This window comes from Aotus nancymaae, unplaced genomic scaffold (genome assembly GCF_030222135.1).
Source record: "Aotus nancymaae isolate 86718 unplaced genomic scaffold, 86718_ANA_hifiasm-v0.15.2.pri h1tg000010l, whole genome shotgun sequence".
Classification (NCBI taxonomy): domain Eukaryota; kingdom Metazoa; phylum Chordata; class Mammalia; order Primates; family Aotidae; genus Aotus; species Aotus nancymaae.
Window position 1 is genome coordinate 33,508,971 of NW_026988421.1, and position 23,177 is coordinate 33,532,147.

The following is a 23,177-nucleotide window of genomic DNA, read 5'->3' on the forward strand; positions in this document are numbered from 1 at the left end:
GGGCAGGTCAGGAAGGGGCTGACAGTTGGCCTTACATGTGCTGTTGCTGGGGAGGGTGGATCTTCCATGACGAGACTCCATCTCCCCCTGCCACCGGGGTTCACTCTTCCAGCCCCGGCCCCTGCCTCAAGTCCACGTGAGCTCTCTTCTCCTAGTAGGAAAGGCTCCCAGGATGGACTAGGGGCCCTTTTAGATCCAGAGCTCTGTGTGACCTCCTGGAGATCCCCACAGCCTCACTGGAACTCGAGGTTCTCTCTCTCACATGTACAGGCTGTGGTGGGTGGCGGAGGGGGGCCCAGTGCACTCCTCTGGCCTCCCAGGCTCTGTGCGGCTGACCCCCACAACCATCCCTTCCCCTCCCACACAGGTGCGAGTGTGTGCCAGGTTACGCAGGTGACAACTGCAGCGAGAACCAGGATGACTGCAGGGACCACCGCTGCCAGAATGGGGCTCAGTGTGTGGATGAAGTCAACAGCTACTCCTGCCTCTGTGCTGAGGGCTACAGGTGAGTGGCCCCTGGACACACTAGGAGTGACTCCTTGTGGCTGTCAGCCCCTGGGCTGGCAGAAGCCTCCAGCCACTGCTAAGGAAAGGGGTATAGGTCAGAGCCTGGGAGTTGGATGCTGGGGTTTTAACCATGCCTTTGCCAGTCACCAGCTGTGCAGCCTTGGGGAAGTCACGAACTGCTCAGGGCCTAGGCAGAGGACCCCTAACCTGCTTGGTGGAGGGGGTGAGAGATGGGTGCAGATGACTGGGCAGTGTCTTGTCACTTACCTGCCTAGTCGAGCCTCTGAGGACACGTCCTGCCACAAAGGTCATCTACCTGCCCACTGGGCTCCCCTGGGAGGTTAGAGGGCCCACCCTCCCTCTGGCCACACACATCCCATGCTCCACTCACACATTAAAAAAAAAAAATACCTTCAATGAGATATAATTGACGTACCATAGAGTTTACTCAGTTACACGTAAAATTCTATGGCTTTTAGTTTATTCCCAGAGTTGGGCATCCATCACCACAATCAATTTTGAACATTTTCCTTTCCCCCCAAAAAACTCCACACCCCTTATCTGTCATACCAGCCCCTCTTCATCCCAGTTCCAGGCAGCTACTAATCTCTTAATATTTGTGTCTATAAATTTGCCTGTTCTGGAGATTTCCTGTAAGTCGCATCATACAATCTGTTGTTCTTTGTGACTGGCTGCTTTCCCTCAGCATCATGTTTCAAGATTCATCCATGTGGTGACAAGTGTCAGCACTTCATTCCTTCTCGTGGCTAAGTAGTGTTCTGTTGTATGGATGTACCACATTTTGTTTACCCACTTATTAGTTGATAGGTGTTTAGGTAGTTTCCACTTTTTGGCCATAATGAAGACCGATTCTACCTACATTTGTGTACAGGTTTTTGTGTAGACATACACTTTTAATTCTCTTGGGTATGTGCCTAGGTGTGGATATTCTGAGTCATATGTTAACTGTATGTTTAACTGTTTGAGGAACTACCAAGCTGTTTTCCCCAATGGCTGTACCATTCCCACCAGCAGTGTATGAGTGTGTGAAGTGGTAGCTCATTGTGGTTTTGATTTGCATTTCCTCAGTGCCCAATGATGTTGAGCATCTTTTCATGTGCTTGTTGGCCATTTAAAAATATCTTCTCTGGAAAAAAATCTATTCAAGTTCTTTGCTCATTTTTAAATTGAGGCATTTGTCTTTTTGTTATTGAGTTGTAAAGGTTTTTTATGTATTCTAGGTAAGTCCTTTATCAGATATATGATTGGGAAGTATTTTCTCCCATTTTGTTGGTTATCTTTTCTTGATAATGCACAAAAGTTTTTAATTTGGGTACATCTAGTTTATTTTTTATTTTGTTGCTTGTGCTGTGGGTAGCCTAAGAAACCATTGCCTAATCCAAGGTTATGAAGATTTATACCTATGTTGTCTTCTAAGAGTTTTATATTTTTAGCTCTTATATTTAGGTCATTGATTCATTTTGAGAATCAATGGTGTGAGGTAGGGGGCCCAACTTCTTTCTTTTGCATGCAGATATACATACAGGTGTACTAGCACTATTTGTTGAAAAGATAATCCTTTCTAATTGAACAGTCTTGGCACTCTTGTCAAAATCAACTAACTCTAAATGTAAGGATATTTCTGGACTCTAAGTTCTATTCCATTAATCTGTATGACTATCTTTAGGCCAGTACCACACTTTCTTGATTACTGTAGTTTTTGTAATCTATTTTGAAATTGGGAAGTGTGAGTCCTCCTAGTTTGTTTTTCTTCTTAAAGATTGTTTTGGCTATTCTGAGTGCCTTGAATTTCTGTACGAATCTTAGGGTCAGCATGTTGATTTCTGTAAAGAAGTTAACTGGGATTTTGATAAAGATTGTATTGAATCTGTAGATCAATTTAGCTAGTATTCCCATTTTAACAATATTAAGCATATTGATCTATGAACATGAATGCCTTTCCATTTATTTAGATCTTCTTTAATTTCTTTCAACATCTTGTAGTTTTCAAAGTATAAGTTTTGCACTTTAAAAAGAATTTATTCTTAAGTAAGTATTTTATTCTGCTTGATGCTATTTTAAAGGAATTGTTTTCTTAATTTCATTTTTTGTTTGATTTTTGTGCATTAATCTGGTATTCTACAATCATGCTGAATTATTTCATTAATTCTAATAGCATTTTAGTGGACTCTGTAGGATTTTCTTACACAAGATCATGTCATCTGGATGCATTTTATTTCTCCTTCCTTCCCTCTTTCCCTTTCTTGCCTGCCTTCCTGCCTTCCCTTCCTTCCTCTCCCTCCCTTCTTCCTTCTTTCCTTTTCTTTTCTTTCCTTTTTTCCTGTCATGGCTAAAACCTCCAGTAAAATAATGAATAGAAGTTGTGAGAACAAATATCCTTGTGTTGTTCCTAATCTTAGGAGGAAGGAATTCAGTCTTTCATTATTAAATATGATGTCAGTTGTGTGTTTTTTGTAGGGGCCCTTTATCAGGTTGATGCAGTTCACTTCTATTCCTAGTTTGTGGAGTGTTTTTGTCATGAAGGAATGTTGAAGTTTGTTAAATGCTTTTTCTGCATCTATTGAAATGAACATTATTTTTTTGCTTTTTTGTTTATCAATATCATGTATTCTATTAATTGAATTTCAGATGTCAAACCAGCCTTGCATTCCTGGGGTAAATCTCACTTGGTCATTGTATATAATCTTTTTTTTTTTTATGGTGTATTTGATTTGCTAATAATTTGTTGAGGATTTTGATGACAAAATTTATGATATTGGTCTAGTTTTTTGTGATATCTTTTGTTGTGACATCTTTGGTTTTGGTATCAGGGTAATGCTGGTCTCATGGAATGAGTTAGAAAGTGTTCCCTCATTTTTAATTTTTTGGACAAGTTTGTGAAGAGTTGATATTTATTGTTTTTAAATGTTTGGTAGAATTCACCAGTGAAACCATCTGGACCTGGGAAGTTTTCTGATTACTAATTCAATTTCTTTACTAGTTATAGGTCTATTCATATTTTCTATTTTTTCTTGGTTCAGTTTTGTAGTTTACATATTTCTAGGAATTTGTCCATTTCTCTATGTTAGCTAGTTTGTTGGTGTATTTTTGTTCATAGTATTCCTTTATAATTCATTGTATTTCTATAAGGTTTGTAGTAATGTCCCTTCTTTTATTTCTTATTTTAGTAATTTGACTTTCCCTCTTTATGCCTGTGTCTTAAGTCTCAGTTTTCTTTTCTGTAAAATGGGTATAGTAAAATCTGCCTTGAAGAGTTATTGACATAGGCAGTAATCATCTTGGATCTTGTTAAAAAGCAGATTCAGTGGGTTTTTCATTTCTATCAAGGGTCTAGGTAACATTGATGCTGCTAGACTAGGGACCATACTTGTTTCTTGGTATCCTTCCGGTTCTCAGCTCTCTCAAGAAAAGTGTTTGTTAGGAGCATCTTCTGTCACTTTAAGAATCCATTTTCCCAAGATGTTTAGTGAATTTCTGGTTAGGGCTGTGGGAGAGGAAGATACCCCCTTCCTCTTTGGCCTTCTCTGACTTGTGTCCTTTCCTCTCAGTGGACAGCTCTGTGAGATCCCTCCCCATCCGCCTGCCCCCAAGAGCCCCTGTGAGGGGACTGAGTGCCAGAATGGGGCCAACTGTGTGGACGAGGGCAACAGGCCCGTGTGCCAGTGCCTCCCAGGCTTCGGTGGCCCTGAGTGTGAGAAGTTGCTCAGTGTCAACTTTGTGGATCGGGACACTTACCTGCAGTTCACTGACCTGCAAAACTGGCCACGGGCCAACATCACCCTGCAGGTGCGTGCCAGAGGGGTTGGTCATAGAGGGGAGTCAGGGAGCAGGGGACCCTGGCTTAGGCCAGAGCATCAAGATGTGACCCTGCATGGTGCCCGGGGAACTAAAAGGACCCTGTGTAATCAAAATTCTTTGCATGTGGATATCAGAATCTCAGCTTGAACTAGTTTAAGCACAGTTAGAAAGGTGATAGAGTCACAAAACCAGAGCAGGGGTGGACATGGTCTCATGGATAACTGGATTCAGAAAACTCGACTTGCCATCCTCCTCTCCCACCATTTCTTGTTCCAACTACTCCTCAGCATCTGCCTCCAGTGCTGCAGACAGGCTTTCTATGTGTGGCTGGAATATGGCCAGAGTTAACTTTGGGCTAATCCCTTTAACCAAATGTGCCTAGGGTCCCTTAAATCGCCCTTTCCATGCCTTCAATTCCATCTCAGAACATCTTCACAGTGAGGGGAAAGTAAATCGAGTCCCACTTCAATAGCATTGGTGAAATATATCAATGTTTTGCTAAATACTTTTTGGGGAGGGAGAGGAGAGTGGCTTATATTGCAAGCACGTGATAAGGAATGTTAAACTCTCCTTTAGTCATCTTTCTCTTTCCCCCAACTTCCATTCCCTGTCACAAATGCCACCTCTTTCTTCCCTCTCTTTTGTCCTCTTTTCCTTTTTTCTCAGAGCTCTTCAGCCTCTCAGACATGCACATTCTGCTCTTCCCCTGTCACCTCTCCGATATCCTGCCCACTTACATAGTCTACATGGCAAGACAACAGCTAGCCTACCCGCAAAAAAATAAAATTCACCAAAACCCTAACCAGCCATTGCCTTGGGCATGTTCTGGGTTTATCCTCATCTTTTACCATTTACAAAGGCTCTTCCTTGAAAGCTTTAATTCCGTCAGCTCAAGGAAGATCTCTGATTGGCCTGGCGTTAGTCACATGCCCATCTCTGAACCAACCGCTGAGCCCGAGGAGATGGGGCAGGGTGACTGGACAGCCTGGGTCCTATGCCTGGCTCCACAGACCAGGGGGCTCAGGGTCTTCACCAGATGCAACGGAGGAAGCAGGACAAGGCAGGGAACAGTGATCATGGCTCCTACAGCATCTTAGAGGGATCTCCCTCCTGAGGCGAAGATCTCCCTTTGCTTGTACAGTTCCAAAGACAGGAACTACTTTCTGAGCGGCTCTTTCCACTAGACTCTGGCTGTCAGGGACCCTTCCTGAATTTGTCCTCTCTGTAGTTCCCACCCTAAGCAGCTAGCTCCCTGAGGCCCACAGGACAGGGCACCCACACTCAGCAGAGAGAGGTCCCAGTCTAATTTTTCCCTCCGGGAAGACTGTCCTGAGGTCTCTTGACCACTCTCTGGCACAGAGTTTCCAGGCTTCAGTGGTCCAGCACCCTCCCCTGCCTGGACCTGGCCAGGCTGGCAGTGGATGGGGCTTGAACCAGAGGCTGCAGCCTCTGTCAGCGCCCCCTGGAGGAATGGTCCTGGGGAGGCTGGCCAGGTGGAGGAAGAGAACATCTCTCTTCCAACCTTGGGTCCCCTCTCTGCCCCACCTGCCAGCCTGTGCTGCTGCTGTGTGGGGTGGGGTGGGAGAGAAAGTGCCACTGCCCATCAGGTCTCCACGGCAGAGGACAATGGGATCCTTCTGTACAACGGGGACAACGACCACATTGCAGTTGAGCTGTACCAGGGCCATGTGCGTGTCAGCTACGACCCAGGCAGCTACCCCAGCTCTGCCATCTACAGGTAGGGCTTCCTCATGTCCCCCAGCTGGCCTCAGAGGTATGGGACTGCCAGGGCGAGGCCTCCTGGGCCAAAAGCAGGTGGTTATCAAGACCTCTAGAAACCTGGGCTGCCCAAGTTTGAAGGACACTTGAACCATCAGGTTGCTGAGGCCTGTGCAGGGGCCCCACCCTTCCCCATCCCTCCACCACCTTAGAGGAAGCTCCTTAATGGGGAGAGGGAGATTCGTAAGTTTGAGACCCCTGCCTGAAACCTCTCAGCCTTCCCCAGGGAGTCCAAGAAGGGGAGTGAGAGGGATCAGGCGATAGGCCATTGAGCCCCCACAGTCCTTAAGATTTAGTCTCCTGGGGAGCAGCTGCTGGTGTTTCTGGGGAAGTGCCCAGGCAGGGATGGTCCAGACTGATGCCCACTCCCTGGGGCGGGAAACCCCCTCTTCTTCCAGTGCCGAGACGATCAATGACGGGCAGTTCCACACTGTTGAGCTGGTCGCCTTTGACCAGATGGTGAATCTCTCCATTGATGGCGGCAGTCCCATGACCATGGACAACTTTGGCAAACATTATACGCTCAACAGTGAGGTGCCACTCTATGTGGGAGGTGAGGACCTGGCTCTGGCGGGAGTCAGGGGAGGGTTCTTTTGCCGTCTGGCCTGAGGGTGGCCAGGAGCGCTAGTGCCCAGGGACTGAGCTGTGGGAAATGTCAAGTGGGGAGATGGTCCTGGTGGTGGCCAAGCTGCAGGAGGACTGGCCTCACTACCTGGAGCCCAGCTGCTCTCTGCCTGGCCCAGACTGACCAAGAAGGATGGCTGCTTGGGTTGGGTGAGAGGCCTGGCTTACGGGAGGTCCTGGGACTGGCTAAGCTGTCTGCAACACTGTGGGCACCTTTCCTCCTGGTTTTGGTCCAGAAGGGGCTTTTCAACGGCTTAGGGTCTAGTCTTGGGGCCCTGAGAGGCCTAGACCCACTGCAAGAGACTCAGTGCCTGAGTCCCTACATCAGCCTCTGCCTCGGCTGACCTTGGAGGCTTTGCAGGCTAGATGACCCCATCTACCACCTGCAAGCGTTTCTAGGTCTTGATGAGCAGGCTGCTGGATGCAGCAGGGCCGTCTCCACCCTGTGGTGGGTGTGCTAAGGCTGGGGCAGGGGTGAGGGATGGCCCTGGGCGTCATCCCAGCTCCACAGCTTCAGGCCAGTCATGAGCATCTGTCAAATGGGGCTTAGCAAGCCCTACTTCACAGGGCTGCTGAGAAGGGACAGCCACAAAAGCAGTGACCCAGCACCACACACATGAGTTCTCGGCCCTGCCCCTTTGCTACGGCTGGGGTCTCTGGGAGGTAAAGGCTCACCAGGGAGAGAAGGTGGCTTGGTGAGGACAGCCAGACTAGGAACAGGCACCTGGGAGCTGCACCCAGCAGCTGGCCACTGCCAGGCTTGATGCCCCAGCTCCAATCGAAGAGGAAGCAGCTTTTCCCTTTCATCTGGGAAAGGAGTCTGGGCCCTCCAAAGTGGCAAAGGACCTTGGATCAGGGTTGCAGAGACGAAGGACAGAGGCTGCAGGCAAGAGGGAATGCCATGGAGCTGCCCAGACCTCAGAGGTGGTTGTCTGGCATGGCCGAGCCTGACTCAGCCCAGCTCTGCTTCCCTCCTACCCCAGGGATGCCTGTGGATGTCAACTCAGCTGCCTTCCGCCTGTGGCAGATCCTCAATGGCACCAGCTTCCATGGATGCATCCGAAACCTGTACATCAACAACGAGCTGCAGGACTTCACCAAGACGCAGATGAAGCCGGGCGTGGTGCCAGGCTGTGAACCCTGCCTCAAGCTCTACTGCCTGCATGGCATCTGTCAGCCCAACACCACCCCGGGGCCCACGTGCCACTGTGAGGCCGGCTGGGGGGGCCTGCATTGCGACCAACCCACTGACGGCCCCTGCCATGGCCACAAGTGAGCCTTGCCCCTGCCCACCTACTCCTTCCCCATGGGAAAGGGCTGCCTTACAGTCTTCCAACCAAAATGAGAACATCTGGCCCAACCCAGGGTTTTATTACTTTTATCTGGCTTTCACTTTTTTATTAATAGAGCAAGGCCCATAGGGACACACACAGAGTCACAGACAACTCCGTTTGTTTCAATCTCGGGAACAGAATAAAGACCTGTGAAGTCAGGGCTGGGCGGGGTGGGCTGCCTCAGGTGGGGCTTGGCTAGGCCTGTCCTCACAGCACCGTTTCTCTGTCCCCTGCAGGTGTGTCCACGGGCAATGCATGCCCCTCGACGCTCTTTCCTACAGCTGCCAGTGCCAGGATGGGTACTCGGGGGCTCTGTGCAACCAGGCCGGGGCCCCGGCAGAGCCCTGCAGAGGCCTGCACTGCCTGCATGGCCACTGCCAGGCCTTGGCCACCAAGGGGGCACACTGTGTATGTGACCCCGGCTTTTCAGGCGAGCTGTGTGAGCAAGGTCAGGGGCCCCCCTCCTGATGTGCCTTCCCCAGGGTCCCCCACAAATTGCTTTAGCAATTTGACTCTTCCAGCCTCAGCAGCCCTTCTGTCCTCCCCCAGCCCTGTGCCATGGGCTACTATGAGGCTTTTGGGGTCCCTCCACCCTCTGGACACTGCCCCTCTATCTCTCCTGGCCCAGTTTGCCCTGCAGCTCCCTTATCCAGGGTATGTGCCTCTTCTGGCTGGGGTCTCTCCTTGCAGAAGAGACCACCCGGGGTAACAGCTCCTGGCCCAACCTCTGCATCTTGGCCCCATCACCTCGTGACCTGGGAGCGGCGGCAGGAAGTCCGAGGGTTGGGGACTCCTTCCCAGGCCCTCCCTGCTCCTTGACCAAGATGCTTCTACTGGAAGCTGGACTGCTAAGGCCGGGCAGGGAGAAGCCGGAGAAACCCTGAACTCAGGCACCTTAAGGGTCCCCTAGGCCGTCCCCTCCCCAGCACGAATCCTTTTCATAATGTTGCCTCTGGGGCCTCCAGCCTCTCTTGCACAACTCTAGCAATGGGGACCCTGCCTCCCTTGAGCAGTTCAATCTGTCCCAGAGGGCCCTGGGAGGAGCTTGTGCATGTCAGTGAGAGGGGAAGTATGATGGGGTCTGAGAGCCACAGGCTCCACCCTACAGATGCTGCCCTCCTCCTCCTCCTCCTGCCTCCCTGGAGGCAGCAGCTCACCCATGGGTGTGCCCTGAGGCTTTCTTTTGGTGTCTGTCCCATCCAGAGTCCGAGTGCCGGGGGGACCCTGTCCGGGACTTTCACCAGGTCCAGAGGGGCTATGCCGTCTGCCGGACCACGCGGCCCCTGTCATGGGTGGAGTGCCGGGGCTCATGTCCAGGCCAGGGCTGCTGCCAGGGCCTTCGGCTGAAGCGGAGGAAGTTCACCTTTGAGTGCAGCGATGGGACCTCTTTTGCCGAGGAGGTGGAAAAGCCCACCAAGTGTGGCTGTGCCCTCTGCGCATAGCGCCAGGCATGGACAGGCGGTTGAGGGTGGGCGAGAGGGCCCAGCCGCTGCAGCAGGCTGGGGTGCAGGTCATCACAGGACGGCTCCTGGGCAGCTGGGCCCTCCTGGGTGGGGTGGTGCCAGAACAGCCTTTTAAAAGCAAATTGCGCCATAGCTGGGGGCAGAGGGGATGGGTGAGGCCCGGGCTTCGGGCTGCCCTCTCCGGAAGTGCCTTGCACAAATAGGCGCTTAATAAATATTTGTTGAATGAATGTGTGCATGAGGTCAGGCCAAGACGTGCAGAATGATGACACCCCTCCTTACCTGCTACGTGGGTCTGGAGAAGATAAATGACACTTTTCCAAATGAGCCCTGCCCTCTGGTCTGTGGCCCAGGCTGGCTTGGAGCTGGGTCCATGGCTCCAGAAGCCTCTTACCCCTCTGCAGGTAACAGTGAAGTACTCTCAGCCTCATCAGCAGCCAGCCTGGCTCATTCCACTGCTACAGAACCTGCTGGCGGTAGGCCAGGCTGCGGAGCGGGGATGCCGCCTCCTGCTGGCCAGGGAGGGTTGGACCCTTCCCCTCTGGGCTGACTGGCTGCTCTGCAGCCACTGTGGGTGGAGACGGTTCTAGGACAAGGCCTCTGAATCCAAAAGTTCTAGGATGACTACTGTAGCTTCAAGGAGGGCTTATGTGGAGGTAACAGCCACAGGGGCTGCTTATGGTGGCAGACCCCACCAAAGAGGGCAGGGGCTTCTTTGCTCTAGGTAAACAAACATCATCTGCCTCCAGACATTGGCCACAGAAGGGGCACTGGTCCTGGGATCCCCAGCCAGCAGCCAGCCACAAGCTGTCGGTGAGCTATCGGCAGAGGGGCTGGGAGTGGGGGTCTGTGCCAGGGTGCTTGACCAGGGAGCAGCTGGTTCAGAGTCCTTCACACTGCAGGCGGGTAGGAAGTACTGGAAGGGATGGTGCTGCAGGCATTGGGAAGTCCCCACTGGCTCTATCACTCGGGGCAAACTTCTCCCCACCTGGACCTCGGGTTCCTCAGCTGTAAAATGGGTGGGCGGGATGACAGAAGGAACAGCGTAAAGGAGTTAGAAGACCCATCTTCATTGATCATATCAGTAAGTATTTAGGTGCCTAACCCGGGGCTGGGAACTGTGGGCATTCTGGCCTAATGGATAGATATAAATGAATCCCAGAGCATTGCAGGAATGACTAGGATGGCTGGGAAGAGTTGAGCTGAGTATGGGCTCCAGCCACAGACAGCAGCCCAGGCCAGAGGGTTGCTGGCAGCAAAGGAACCCGTGTTGGAAGAGACGCTGAATATGATCATCTATGTAGGCTTCTCTTCCATACACAGTGAAAATGTAGAAAGATGGTTTGTGAGGCCAAATTGTGAATTGGCTAAAGGGAGGCAAAGTTGCCCTTTCCTTCCCCAGAGGGTCTTACCAAGAGGGCACATCCCTGGGGGCTCTGGTGGGCAACAGGGGTGAGCATGTCTCTGCCCTGGCTCCCTCCACCTGTGACCAGGAGGCATGGCTGGGTGTGTGTTCAGGTGAGGGTCGGAATGGCATTGTGTCCGTGTCCCCTGCCCACATCCCTGCCCAGGGCAGTGAGGGGCGCCCTCGATGCTGATTATAAGGCTAGAGCTGGGGTAGGGGGTGCCTGGCATGTCCCAGACCACAAGGACTCAATCTAGCAACTGTGAGTCCATGGGAAGAGAGCCCACCCTGCCCACTGGGGGAGGCGTCCTCATGGCAGGATCTGCCCCTCACCAGGGAGCTGGGATCTACTTGCTTGTAGCTCTGAGCAAGGCCACAGTCCCTGCCCCCACCCCCAAGTAGACAGCAGCCTGGGCCTCATGGGGCTTCTCCCAGGGCCGCATAGCATCTCTCTCTCACTCTGAGTTCCCAGGCCACCGTGGGACCCTGCAGACCAGCTGCACTGGGCTGGATAGGGCAGGAAAGCTCAAGGGCAGCTAGCTTGCCTCTTCCCTAGAAGAAAGGTGCTCACCAACCCTGAGAAAGAAAGATTCCCTGGCCACCACCATTCCCCACCACCCTGGAGAAGCCAATTCCCAGGCCTGAAGGGCACTGACTGGCAGACCTCTTCATTCTGCAGGTGGTAGAAAGCGCACCTGTAGACAGGTGATACCTCACCCCTCACCTGGCGCCACAGGGCTGGGAGGCGAGTGGCTGGCATGTTTGTTCCCAGGGAGCACCATGCGAGCTTAAGCCTCCCCTGACCAGCCCCTCCATGTGGCCCAGCCTCCTAGCATGGCGGCGCTGACCTTGGAGCAGGCTGAGGATTGGAATCCGCCATGAGGTGAGGTGAGAGCTGTGTGCCTCAGGATCAGCTTTTTCTCCAACGTGGCCATCCACCAGCGAGTTGCTAAGGACCTGAGTCCACACTCATGTTGCCTGTTCACACGCGGCTTGCAAGTCCAGAAGGCGCCTACAGCGAAACTGTCCCTCTGAGAAGTCCTCTCCACATCTTGCCCCCCGCCCCCCCGCTTTGTGAAGACCCCTAGTTCTCTCTGCATTTTAGACATGAAGAGATACAGCAGGGTGCGTCCTGAGGGAGCTGTGGCCTTGGCAACACCCCTGGCAACAGGGCTGGGGCTCCCGGTGACGGTGTCAGGAAGTGGAAAAGGCTGGACTTTGTCTCCTCTTTGCCTGATGGCAGCCTAACCGCAAAAGTATCTCTTTATACAGAATACTTACAGATTCTAATATATATTTGTATTTCATTTTGTTATAGTATTTTTGTATGTTAAAGTCAACATCCAGCGTCTTGTTTTGCCTTTCGGATGCGATGTGGTCGTGACATGTTTTGTCGGGATTTCTGTAGTTTTGATCGACTCTTAAGAGACTGGTGTAGAACAGGCCTGTGAAGGAGATGCGCCTGCCCTTGAAGTATCATTTTAGACTATGTTGATACTGTCTGTTGTCTTCCATGTGAACATGACATTGATTCACTCTGCCTTGTTGGTCTCTTTATCGTCTCCACCAAGGGTGAGCCTGGTGCTGCTAGCATTCTCTCCTAGGGCACTAGGGCTTCTGGGCTGATCACACCTGGGCCCCCATCCAGGGATGGCTCCAAGGGGCTAGATAGAGATGTAGGACGTCTGTCCCTGGAATGCCCTAGTCTTCCTGAAATCCATTCCTCCTGAAGGAGGGGGTCCTGGGAGAGGGCCGGGGTCTGTCTGTCAGTGCGAGGCTGAGCGGGGAAGGCTGCCCATCCTCATCATCTCCCTTCAAGTAATTGCCGTGACAGGGACTCTTTCTGAAAGTAAGTAAGTAAGTTTGTTTGCGCACAGAGCCACACATCTTAAATCTGGCTCTGAGGGTTTCAGAGCCCATCAGGACACTTTCCCATCCCTAGCACAGTAGCTGTTAGACATTGCTGGAGAAAGCAGCAGGCAAACAAACAAACAAACACAGGTCTGCAGTGGCTCTGTCACCCTTCAGATGAGAAAACTGCAAGCCGATTTGATGATGATTTATAGGACGCAAGATGGATGGGGAAGGCTAGGCCTGGGCAGGCAGGCTGGGCAAGGTCACTGACACTAAAGGGAGGCCTGAGCCAGTACCATGGACAGATGGTCATACAAGCCACACCTTGACAGCACGTGGGTCATCATCTTGAAAGGGGCCACCTGCTGTAAAACTTCAGCAGTGCCTTCCAAAAAAATTAGGGATTTTGCAGGAAATGTAATGAGGGTGCAGGAGAGAAAATGGGTTCCAGTGGGGTTGGATGCTCCTGTGTGGCAAGGCCAGTAGCTTACCTGTCAGTCACCTGGCCTATCAATCATTTGTGTTGCCACGTCTGCTAAAGCAGCACGTACACAGACCTGTTTCCCTGCTGTAAAGAAACAGTGATGAGAAATGGGAACGGAGAGTCAGGGGCTGTGGTGACCTGAAAGGTGTTCTCCAATGTACTGTGTGTCTGCTGACTCCTACCATCAGCTAATTCTGTCAAATCTTCATATTTTTAACTTTTAACTTCTTTAAAAAGAAAAAAGTCAGAACTCTTTTAATAAAAAAGAAAGCTCATATTCTTTTAAACAGTAGGTTAAAGAAAACACATGTATGGGCCACCAGTTTGCTACTTCTGATTTAGTTAAAGTAAAATCGGTGGCAAATTTCACTGCTAAAAGGAAGGGAATGGGTACATCAAGGCTTGGTTGGGACCAAAAGGCAGTGCCCAGACTTCCAACAGGCGACATCCTGATTACTCGGGCTGCCAAGTCTTCCTGAGATTGGTGATGACACATCTCTATCATCCCTAAACCGAAAGCCCTGAGTTATTTCGAGATGCCCCTTACCCCAAGACAGCCAGTCTGTACCTCTTGGGTCAGTATTCTCATTCCACTACAGGATGACTATTGGAGGAAAATAGGTCTATCTTAACAATGAAAACAACTAATCTGGAGCAAAGTAATCTTCCAAATTCAAATTAGAGGGGTGGCCTGGCAATCAGCTGCAGGGTTATTTTTGCTGGATGTGGTTCTGCACAGTCAAATGAGCTTGTAAAGAATCACTGGGCCCTTAAGCTGACCCCCTTCAAGCAGAGCTGAAAGAATATAATGAAAAAACTCAAGAAGCTAGCAAATAGAAGGACTTTTTCTGCCATACTCCAGCAAGGTCGTTGAGAGCTGGGGCAGCCCTGGCCTGTGGCTTGCACACTTCCCAGTGGCCAGCCCGAGGTCAGGAGCTTGACCTCCATTGCTACCTGCCCCTCAGAATAAAATGCTGGCATCTTTCCAACCCTGCCATGGGAATCTCAAGGATTCTCCATTTTCTTGTCTTTTTCCTGAAGTTAGACAAAACCCACAAAATGATTTGTTACTTACATTTAGCAAACAAGGTTCCTCTAAGCCCGGACACTTGGTGGAAGTATTGCTTTGTGGTTCCTTCTGGCAACTCATCAATTTTGTCTTAGGCTGCGAGTTGAATGCCTGGCTCCAAGGCGTTCTGTGCCCTCTTCAGTGACTACACAGACACACTTGAATATCAAAGAAGTTTAATACGCTGCCATAAAATAAGCGCCTTGAAAAAGCTCATGGAATAGATGTCAATGTTAGAGAAACCCTTCCCACATATCCTCTGGCTCCACACCCCATCCCTCAAAACCAAACAAGAGAATCTGAAACAACACAGGAAATCCTTCCAAGTTTGGATTTCAGTGAGGGCCCCTCTACCAATAACAAGAACACAGTTTCCTACATGGCCTAATAGGAAAGCAAAACACAGAAGCACAAGAAGTCTACAAGATTTCAATATTTAAGAGACTTGGTACATATGCAAAGTTAAAATAACTCCAACTTTTATAGCTATACATATTGTTTTAAAGCAACTTAATATATTTTTTAATTTTATATATACACTCTCAAAGGTTCTTCAGGTGAGGTATGTAAACATTGTCTAATGAAAAATTTCAATGTTTCAAACCAACAAATTCACAGCATACATTGAATTTTCATCCATTAAAGACACAGTATATTCCTACACTCACTAACATAGTAGAAATCCAGGCCCAAGAGATACAGACTGATCTTCTGGGTTGCCACTTGCAGAATTTCTCATTTCACTGATTCTGGAAAGACACCGTCACATAGGCCAGGAGCACATGCTTGGTACCAGCAGGACACTAGGCCCTCTGGAGGCTTTGTCCTTGGGCAGCTGGATCACTGGCTAAGACTCACAAGACAGCAAAAAGGAGCACAACTGAACAACTACGAGATCGACCTTGGCAATGACAACACTGGGAGAAACCAGAAAGACCTTTAAAGGAACGGTAGAGATTCATTTTAGAGCTCCCTGAATCCATAGCCGGATCAGCAGCCCTGCCCTAAACGCATTCAGAAGGGTTGTGGCCTAGTAAGAATAAAAATCCAACGTGGCACCTGAGCTTCAGTTAAATTGCATGGGCCTCCTACGGCTCCCTGGCCCCTCAAAGGCATTCACGCTAGCCTCAGTTAGGGCCCTGGGCTGTGCTTTTCATACAGGTTGGGGTTGAATTTCTTAGTATCATAATGCATATGGGGAAATAATGCCATGAGTTTACAAAGATGACCAATGCTTGCACACAGGCATCAGCCAATGACCTTGGAGGAGCTCAATTTTGAAAACTACTTGTTCCCTGAGGGTAAACAGCAGGCTTCTATTGAGATTAAGTGAGGCTAATAAGGGGATTTTTCATACAAGGTAATAAGACTTGGGGAGCCTCAGGCCAGAATTCTATTGTACCCCCACATAATCTACAATGCCCCATTCCCCCCACCCCCTACTACCACAAGAAGTAGTCACCTCCCCAATGATACATTACAGGTCAATTTCTTTCCTCTTGCTTGCCTTCAGGCTCAGCAATGGAAAGTTTTATCCTAATGCACCCACTTCAATCTAAAAAAACACTAGTGAAAAGTTCCAAACACCATCATAAATACAAAAGAGAAGACATATTCCAAAAGCCTAAAAAACTACATTACTTCTATTCATGGTTATCTGGGTGTGGGGTATTTTTTTCACAAAGTTTAGGACGGTCAAAAAGAGAGGCTGCTTAACAGCTTTAGAAATCTGCTGAACTGGACACGCTGGGAGAGATGGAGGAGTGACTGCCCTCCATACTGACCTACATGGTTTAATCCCAGACACCAAGGCAGCTTTAGACATTTCAAGCCCAGGAACAGAAGAGGCTTATAGGAAATGGGCTAGCTTTTAAAGGTAGGTCAAATACAGCCAAAGGACATTTAATTGGCCACTTAAATTTCCATTGTAACAAGTCTTACATTTACAGCCAAATGAGCTTTGCCTCAACTAGATTCTGGGAACCCTATACATTCATGAAAAATTGCAAATGTTTCAATCCATACGCCCAATCTTGATGTGTCTGGTGTTGGCAGATTTCTCATCCATTGATAAGAGTTCTATGACATGAAGGAGTGTGCAGACAAACAGAAGGAAAAATTCAAGTACAGCAACCTCTCTGGCAAAGGCAAGAGGTCTTAGCAAGAGCTGTTCTACCCCCACCCTATCCTCTGAGACAAGGGCCAGTGCGGGCCCGGAATAAATGTTATTACCTAGGATCTTATTGCTTATGGGCAACACATCAGAAAGAACACCTAGAAATCTGCTCTGCAGATCTGGGTACTGACCACTGACCAGTTTATCACACACCTGTATATATATATATAAAATATAACCAGATGAGAAGAGGGGGCAGTTAAAGCTTAATTTGATGTAACGTTACAGATCAAATGCCCCAAACAGCTCTCAACCTGCTGGTTTTCGTTCTTTCTCCATATGTGAACTGTGTTATGAAAGGAAGTCCACTGCTCAAAATATATTCTATAATACTACAATGCAAACCAACATCACTCAGAACATGAATTTGTATACAGCACAGGTAATAAATATTTTTAGAAAACTATTTACAACATTACTTCTTGTGAACATTTAGATGACAGCAAAATTTGTTTCTTCCTGCAAAGTTAAAAAAGTTCTGACTGTCTAATTCAGTGCTAAATTCCCTGGCACCTAGTTTCTCATTCACATTTCATCTTAAAATCAGATTTGCTTACAAACAGTTTCTTAGAAAAAACATTCTCCAGCACTACTGTTCAAGTGTCTGCCTCATTTGTTTAGAAAAGACAAAGGGAGGCCTTAAGAAAATATGCAAATAATGGTTCAAATGGATAACAAAACCCCCTGCATGTCTAGTCCCAAAGGTCCCTGCTGTCCTGAAGTTGCAGTTCTCAGTCCAGCCAGCCCTACACAGTGAGGATCATGACTCACATGGGGGTGCCCAAGGACAGGGCACAGGAAAGAGGAACATGATCATAAAGCACTGGTTCCATCCCATCTAGGGGTGCTCTGAATTGTAGGACAGGACTCCTGAGAAGTAAAGCTGACCACATCTTAGAACAGACGGTCTCATTCTGTAACCACCGGCTACAGAGGGACTGGCCCACATCTGCACAGATGCATGCTGAGACGGGGAGAGAGGGGAGGAGGAGAAAGAGGAGAGCCAGGTGCTCACAAGCATTGTCAAGGTGCAGAAGGTAACATGCTTATCTCCCATGATTAATGAGAGTGTGAATAGATGCCTTTCACCAACATGAGAGGACTGGAAATACACCTTAATGCTTTCTTCAGGCAACCAGTGGTTTCTCCTATCTCACAGGCATGGGTTTGGATTTCCTTGGGGCTACAACTAAGGCTCATTTTCCTGTACAGGCTTTTAAGTGTACAGCTGAAAGTACCAACCATACATGCAAGAAGTAGGCTGCATGGGGCATGTCTGATGCCATGCCTGGCACAGCCATACCCATGATGGGAGTCCCACTTTGTTGTGAGATTGGGTGACAGTGTGGAGATGCATTTATGTTGCATCTGTCCAAATAGAGTGCAGGTTCTAAGGCCACACCTTTCTGCCTTCACTGTTGTCTGGGGGCTCAATGGTTGAGCATGGTAGCTGGGGAGGATGGGTGGCTAGAAAGAACACTTTTTGGAAAGCCCTTTTGACAGTTAATTTTCTTGTTAAAATAAATACTTTCTATAGAAGTATCTGAACAGGAAAATATTATTTACACAGTGAAATAAATTCCACAGTGATGTATTATATATATGTATTTGAAACCAGTTACTAACACAGTCTCTCAGAACTATTTAGAATGCAGAAACCACACTAGTGAAATCAATAACCTTAAGCTATAGTGGCTCTAAAAATAATCCCTACTTGTGGTATAAATATACAAAATTTTGCAAATCTTGCTTGTATAGTTTCTTTCCCACAAATTAGCTCCCAAATACCACAGCTTTAGCTACAAGACAACTATGAGGTGCAGATCATATAAATCTGGGGTCAAAAAAAGAAGTAGATAAACTGAATAGCATTTGGACCCAACAGCTAAATACTAGAGGAAAAATAGAGTTTTGAGAGAACAATGCTTCTAATGTGACACGTGTGTTCAGGGCAGCACTGGGGAAGTGGGGACTGTCCCAGAGAAGATGCCTCCTGGAAGGGGGCTGGCAGCATGAGCAGAGGCGGAGGAGGAAGGACAAGGTGCCACGGATGGCTCCTCAGAACGAGCAGGTGACTTGGCTGGAGAGCCCCGAACTTGTTTTGTCTAAAGCTGCTGGTGTCCTGACAAGAAGCCACAGACATGCTGGTGTTTTTAAGAGAATGTGTGGTCTGCACTTGAAAGTCAAACAGGCAAACACCAGGCATTTATGTTCACATATCACGACCAGAGCTTGAAGAATGAGAAACCTGCAAGTATACAATAGAAAAGAGAAATGAAGGGTTCGAGGAGCAAAACCAACACATTGTGTACTTGCGGGGAGAGGCACTATTCTTGGCTTTAAGTTCATGAGTAACTTGCTTGTGCTGAACTGCTGTTAATGGAATGTCTCTCTACCAGAGTCATGTTCACTGATTCATCAAAATGAAGACTGTACTTTTAAAAACTGCACTTTTAGTTTTAACTACATACCCTAATAGATATGATCACATGCCCACAATTCATTAACAAGTAGACAGTTGGCAAAGGGGGATAATGTTTCTTTTCTGTAGCATTGTTCAGGAATAATGTGTATCAGCAGCTGTGTACTGAGATGAACAGGCAAGATACTCTAAAATCTAAAAGAACTGTGGCAATGTCAGACTACATGAAGAAAAAAAAGTTGTGTGTGTCTACACAATTTGATCTTGAATGACTATTCCAAGGACCAGTAGAGCTTTTCTACAAAAGGGTCAGGAAGTAAATACTTTAGGCTATGTGGGCCACATATAGTCTCCATTATTTATTCTTTTACATAACCCCTTAAAAACGGGTAAAAAAATCCATTTATCCAACCCCTGGCATGTTGTAATATCATGAGTACCTGATTTTTTTTTAAATGAACAGTCTCTGCTTTCATGAGGCATGCATACTGAGCACCCCATGTGGGATGGTCCCAGCTAGGGGAGAAAGTTTCTGAGTCTGTGCTCACCTGGCAGCATAACCACACAACTGCCCCTCTGAAGGATGGAGCAAAGGACATCTCCTGAGCACTGAGCATCAAGCACTGAAGCTTTGGGAAAAGGAAGATCAGACAGAGAGGAGGGAAGTGGAAGGAAGTGACCAGCTTCGGTTCAATCCCAAGGCAAAAGCCTGAGCAAGGACACGCTCCACAAGTGCTCAGGGTGATTTCCTGGGCCCCAGGATGGTATGGCATGGCACGGCACAACACAATACAGCAAAGCCCTGAGAGCTCTGGTTTCTGCCCAAGTCTGATTATCTATAAAGGAAAGAGGCTGGACCCTCAAGTCTTCTAATCTATCCATTGTAGAATACAGGACTCAGTTCTGATGTTCCAAAGGATGAATTATATTGAAGGCTGCCTGAAAAGACTTTCCAGTCCGGGCAACACAGCGAGACCTTATCTCTGCTAAAACTGGAAAAAAAAAAAAAAAAATAGCTGGGTGTAGTGGCATGTGCCTGTAGTCCCAGATACTCAGGAGGCTGAGGTGTGAAAATCTCTGAGTCTGGGAGATGAAGGCTGCAGTGGGTGTCATAAAAATGAAGACAATCGTAAAAAGCTGCACTTTTAAACTGTATGATCATATGCCCACTGCACTCCAGCCTGGGTGTCTAAATAAAAAAAAAAAAGGCAGCTTCCCACAATTCTCCTTGTTTCAAATACAATAATCATTTTCCCCTGAAAAGGATTTGAGAGCAAGTATGGGGAAGAGCACTTACTGCTAGGATATGAAGACTGCCTTACACAGATGTGATTTCATACTTAAAAAAAATCCAGTATTTCAGTGGATATCAAGTCATAAGACATCAAAGTAACACTAAGAATTAAAAATAATAATTTTCGGTTTCAAGACAACTAAAACAATCACTGATTTGGGGCCACTGACAAAAATTTTTCACTGACAGGACATTCAACCACATTTAAAAACAACGGCACAGAAACTTATACTTGTGTTGGTGTGGTGGCTCACACCCATAATCCCAGCACTTTGGGAGGCTGAGGTGGGAGCGCAGCTTGAGGCCAGGAGTTTGAGATCAGCCTGGGCAACATAGCATAACCTTGATTCTACTTAAAACAAACAAAAAAAGATTACATGTAACTTACCCTTGAGTTTTTGGAGCAGGAGGAAGACTATAATAGCTTTTCAGTCATACTCTGGTTATAACTCCAATTTTTTAAATTATTAAAGCACTCCAAAAGCCTCTATGTTTTATTTGTTGGCTTACCTTTAATAAAATTATTTTGAAAGTATATGACTAAAAAGGTATCAGTGCCAACTCTTCATTTTCCTAAAAGCTGACCAAAATACTACATTAGAAAAACAATGCTTTAAAAAACAAAAAAGAAAAAAAAGAAAAATAATGCTTTGGATTTGTGATCAGACTTGGTTTCTACTCTGTGAGAAACGTTTTCCGCATCTAAATGTGACATTCAAAGGACTAAAAGTCCAACTACAGTAGTCTCAACTAATTTTTACCAGCAACAAAATCTTGGCTTACTTTACTAAACAATAAAGCCAGTATCAGTTCTGTGCGAGTGAAATGAGAGGCCCAGGACATGTAATTTTAGAACTCCGAATCCCTATTTGCTCATGGGTTCAGACTCTATAGGGTAAGGTGGCCTCGTTTTGGCTACTGTGATGGTTGATTTTAAGAAAGATGGAATGCTAAGGTTACTCAAGTTTAAGAGGATGGTAGTGCATATCGATATAATGTGTCTCCTTTGTAGCAAGAATAAAGAGGTGTAAAAGAAAAAAACAAAATTCAGACAAGGAAAATGGTAAATACAGAAGAACAGAGAGAAAGCGGCAGAAGAAAGAAGGAAAATCAGAGAATATTTGTTCCTGAAAAAGGATGACTTTCTCAAGCAGGGATCAGATGTTTTCTGAAGGTCCAGATAGTAAGTATCTTAGGCTGTGAGGGCCACAAGGGTCTCTGCTGCAGCTACTCAACTCTGCTCTTGCAGTGCGAAAGCAGCCACAGACAGTACATAAGAAAATAGGTGTGGCTATATTCCAAACACATTCTATTTACACAAACAAGTGACCAGCCCACAGTTTTCAGACCCTTGATAGATCATCTGGAATCCAAAGGGCAGCCTGCACAGGCTGACCTAAAACCAAAAGGAATGGGGATGGCTCTCTGGGCTACTGGCCAGCACCTTGGGATATTTCAGCCCAGTCCCAGGTGTTGTGACAAGACACAGAACCTGGTGATGGTTAACACTACAGCATCTCCAGCTTACATCGCATAGCATGCTATGTTTTCCTACTTGGCACTTAGGTCCACTAGTCAACAGGAATGCTGCCCATAAATGTGAATGACAGCTCCCACCCTCAGCACAGAACCCATCACAAAGCAGGAAAAGAGGCCAAACCTTAATTCAAAGTAACTATCTTGAAGTGATGCCTTTTACTGATGACCTAACTGAACAATGAGAAATTCACCTGCATAGTATGTGATGCATAGAGGATCCCATTAGAAAGCACCAAATATGTAAAGGGATGACTAAGGGTACCTCTTCTAGCCATACAATTTTAGGAACAATACAGCAGGAGACTCACAGCCTGCAGAGAAGTCTTTACTAAGGAATCCAAGGGGCTAGCGACTACTGACTTGGACACTAATAGCATTCCTATGAAGGAAACCCCAGGAGCAGAACACAGGTTTGCAACCTTCCTGCTGTACTCCAAGGTTGCTACTTGAGGAAGTGCTAGCTGGGGACCCTAAGTGAGGGAGCGGTCTCCTGGGTGTCCACCTACAGCAGGGAGCCTCATGGGATAGAAGACGGGTGTTCTGAAGAGGGCCCTCCTCTAGGGGAGCTATGGCAGAGCTTCAGTGATTACTTCCCAGGCATCTACCACCATTTCCAGAAACTCAGAGAATACCAGAATCCTCTGTTAATCAACTTCAGCCCCAAGACTGGGATGGTCACTTCACCAAGTGTACACCCAGAAGCAGAATTCCTTTCTGATTTGGAATCAGAATGTGGGATAGACTGCTTTTGCATCTGGTGGTGGGCCATTCTTGAAGATGGCTCTAGGAAGATTTCTGCAAGGGAGGGAAAACTAACAGACTTGACTCAATACCCAACCTGAGCTTGGAGGTGTCTGGGAAACTGCTTTGCCAGTACCTGCTCTAGGTATCAAAGGGCCTTTTGGGATTGGCCCTCAAGTTTTGCTGTTTTCTTTTTTCTAAAACAAAATTAACTGAATCAGCAAAAATGAGATTCAACAAATATAAAAAATTCTAAACTTCCAAGTGTTGTAATTATGTGACTCACGGTCTATTTAAATGTCCTTATTATAAAGTATAAGTCGATTTTAAAGATGATCCATTGCATTGTTAGGTATGTAAGATACATAGATACACATTAACACATTTTCTCACACACAGCCTAGAATGGGAAAGAAGCCTATTTTTAAGTGAGCTTTTAAAAATGAAAAAGAACTTAGAAAAGGACTGGAATGAGTTACACACTTGGAACTAGAAAAGTTCTGCCCACTTACTACCTTACTCCTCTCCCGAACCTAATCCAAGCACCTTACAAGGTAGTCTGTATGCAGCCAAGGGGGCACCTCTAACGTACAGGAATCAGCAGGCCTGCCATTGGCAAACATCTGCTGTTTAAGTCACCACAAAAACAATATCCAGTGACAACTAT

At 47.5% G+C, this 23,177-nt stretch overlaps 1 protein-coding gene across 4 annotated transcripts in view; it reads left to right on the forward strand.

Moving 5' to 3' along the window:
- Positions 1-12,471, forward strand: part of SLIT1 (slit guidance ligand 1) — a 192,587-nt gene extending 180,116 nt beyond the window's left edge. For all 4 annotated transcript variants that reach the window (XM_012439394.3, XM_012439395.2, XM_064374018.1 and 1 more), the window contains 7 exons: positions 368-505; positions 4,077-4,314; positions 5,934-6,064; positions 6,504-6,658; positions 7,713-8,001; positions 8,300-8,511; positions 9,267-12,471. In XM_012439394.3, coding sequence (XP_012294817.2) covers positions 368-505; positions 4,077-4,314; positions 5,934-6,064; positions 6,504-6,658; positions 7,713-8,001; positions 8,300-8,511; positions 9,267-9,505 — 1,402 coding nt within the window. In that variant the 3' untranslated portion in view covers positions 9,506-12,471. The remainder of the gene's footprint in view (positions 1-367; positions 506-4,076; positions 4,315-5,933; positions 6,065-6,503; positions 6,659-7,712; positions 8,002-8,299; positions 8,512-9,266) is intronic.
- The last annotated feature ends 10,706 nt before the right edge of the window (positions 12,472-23,177 follow it).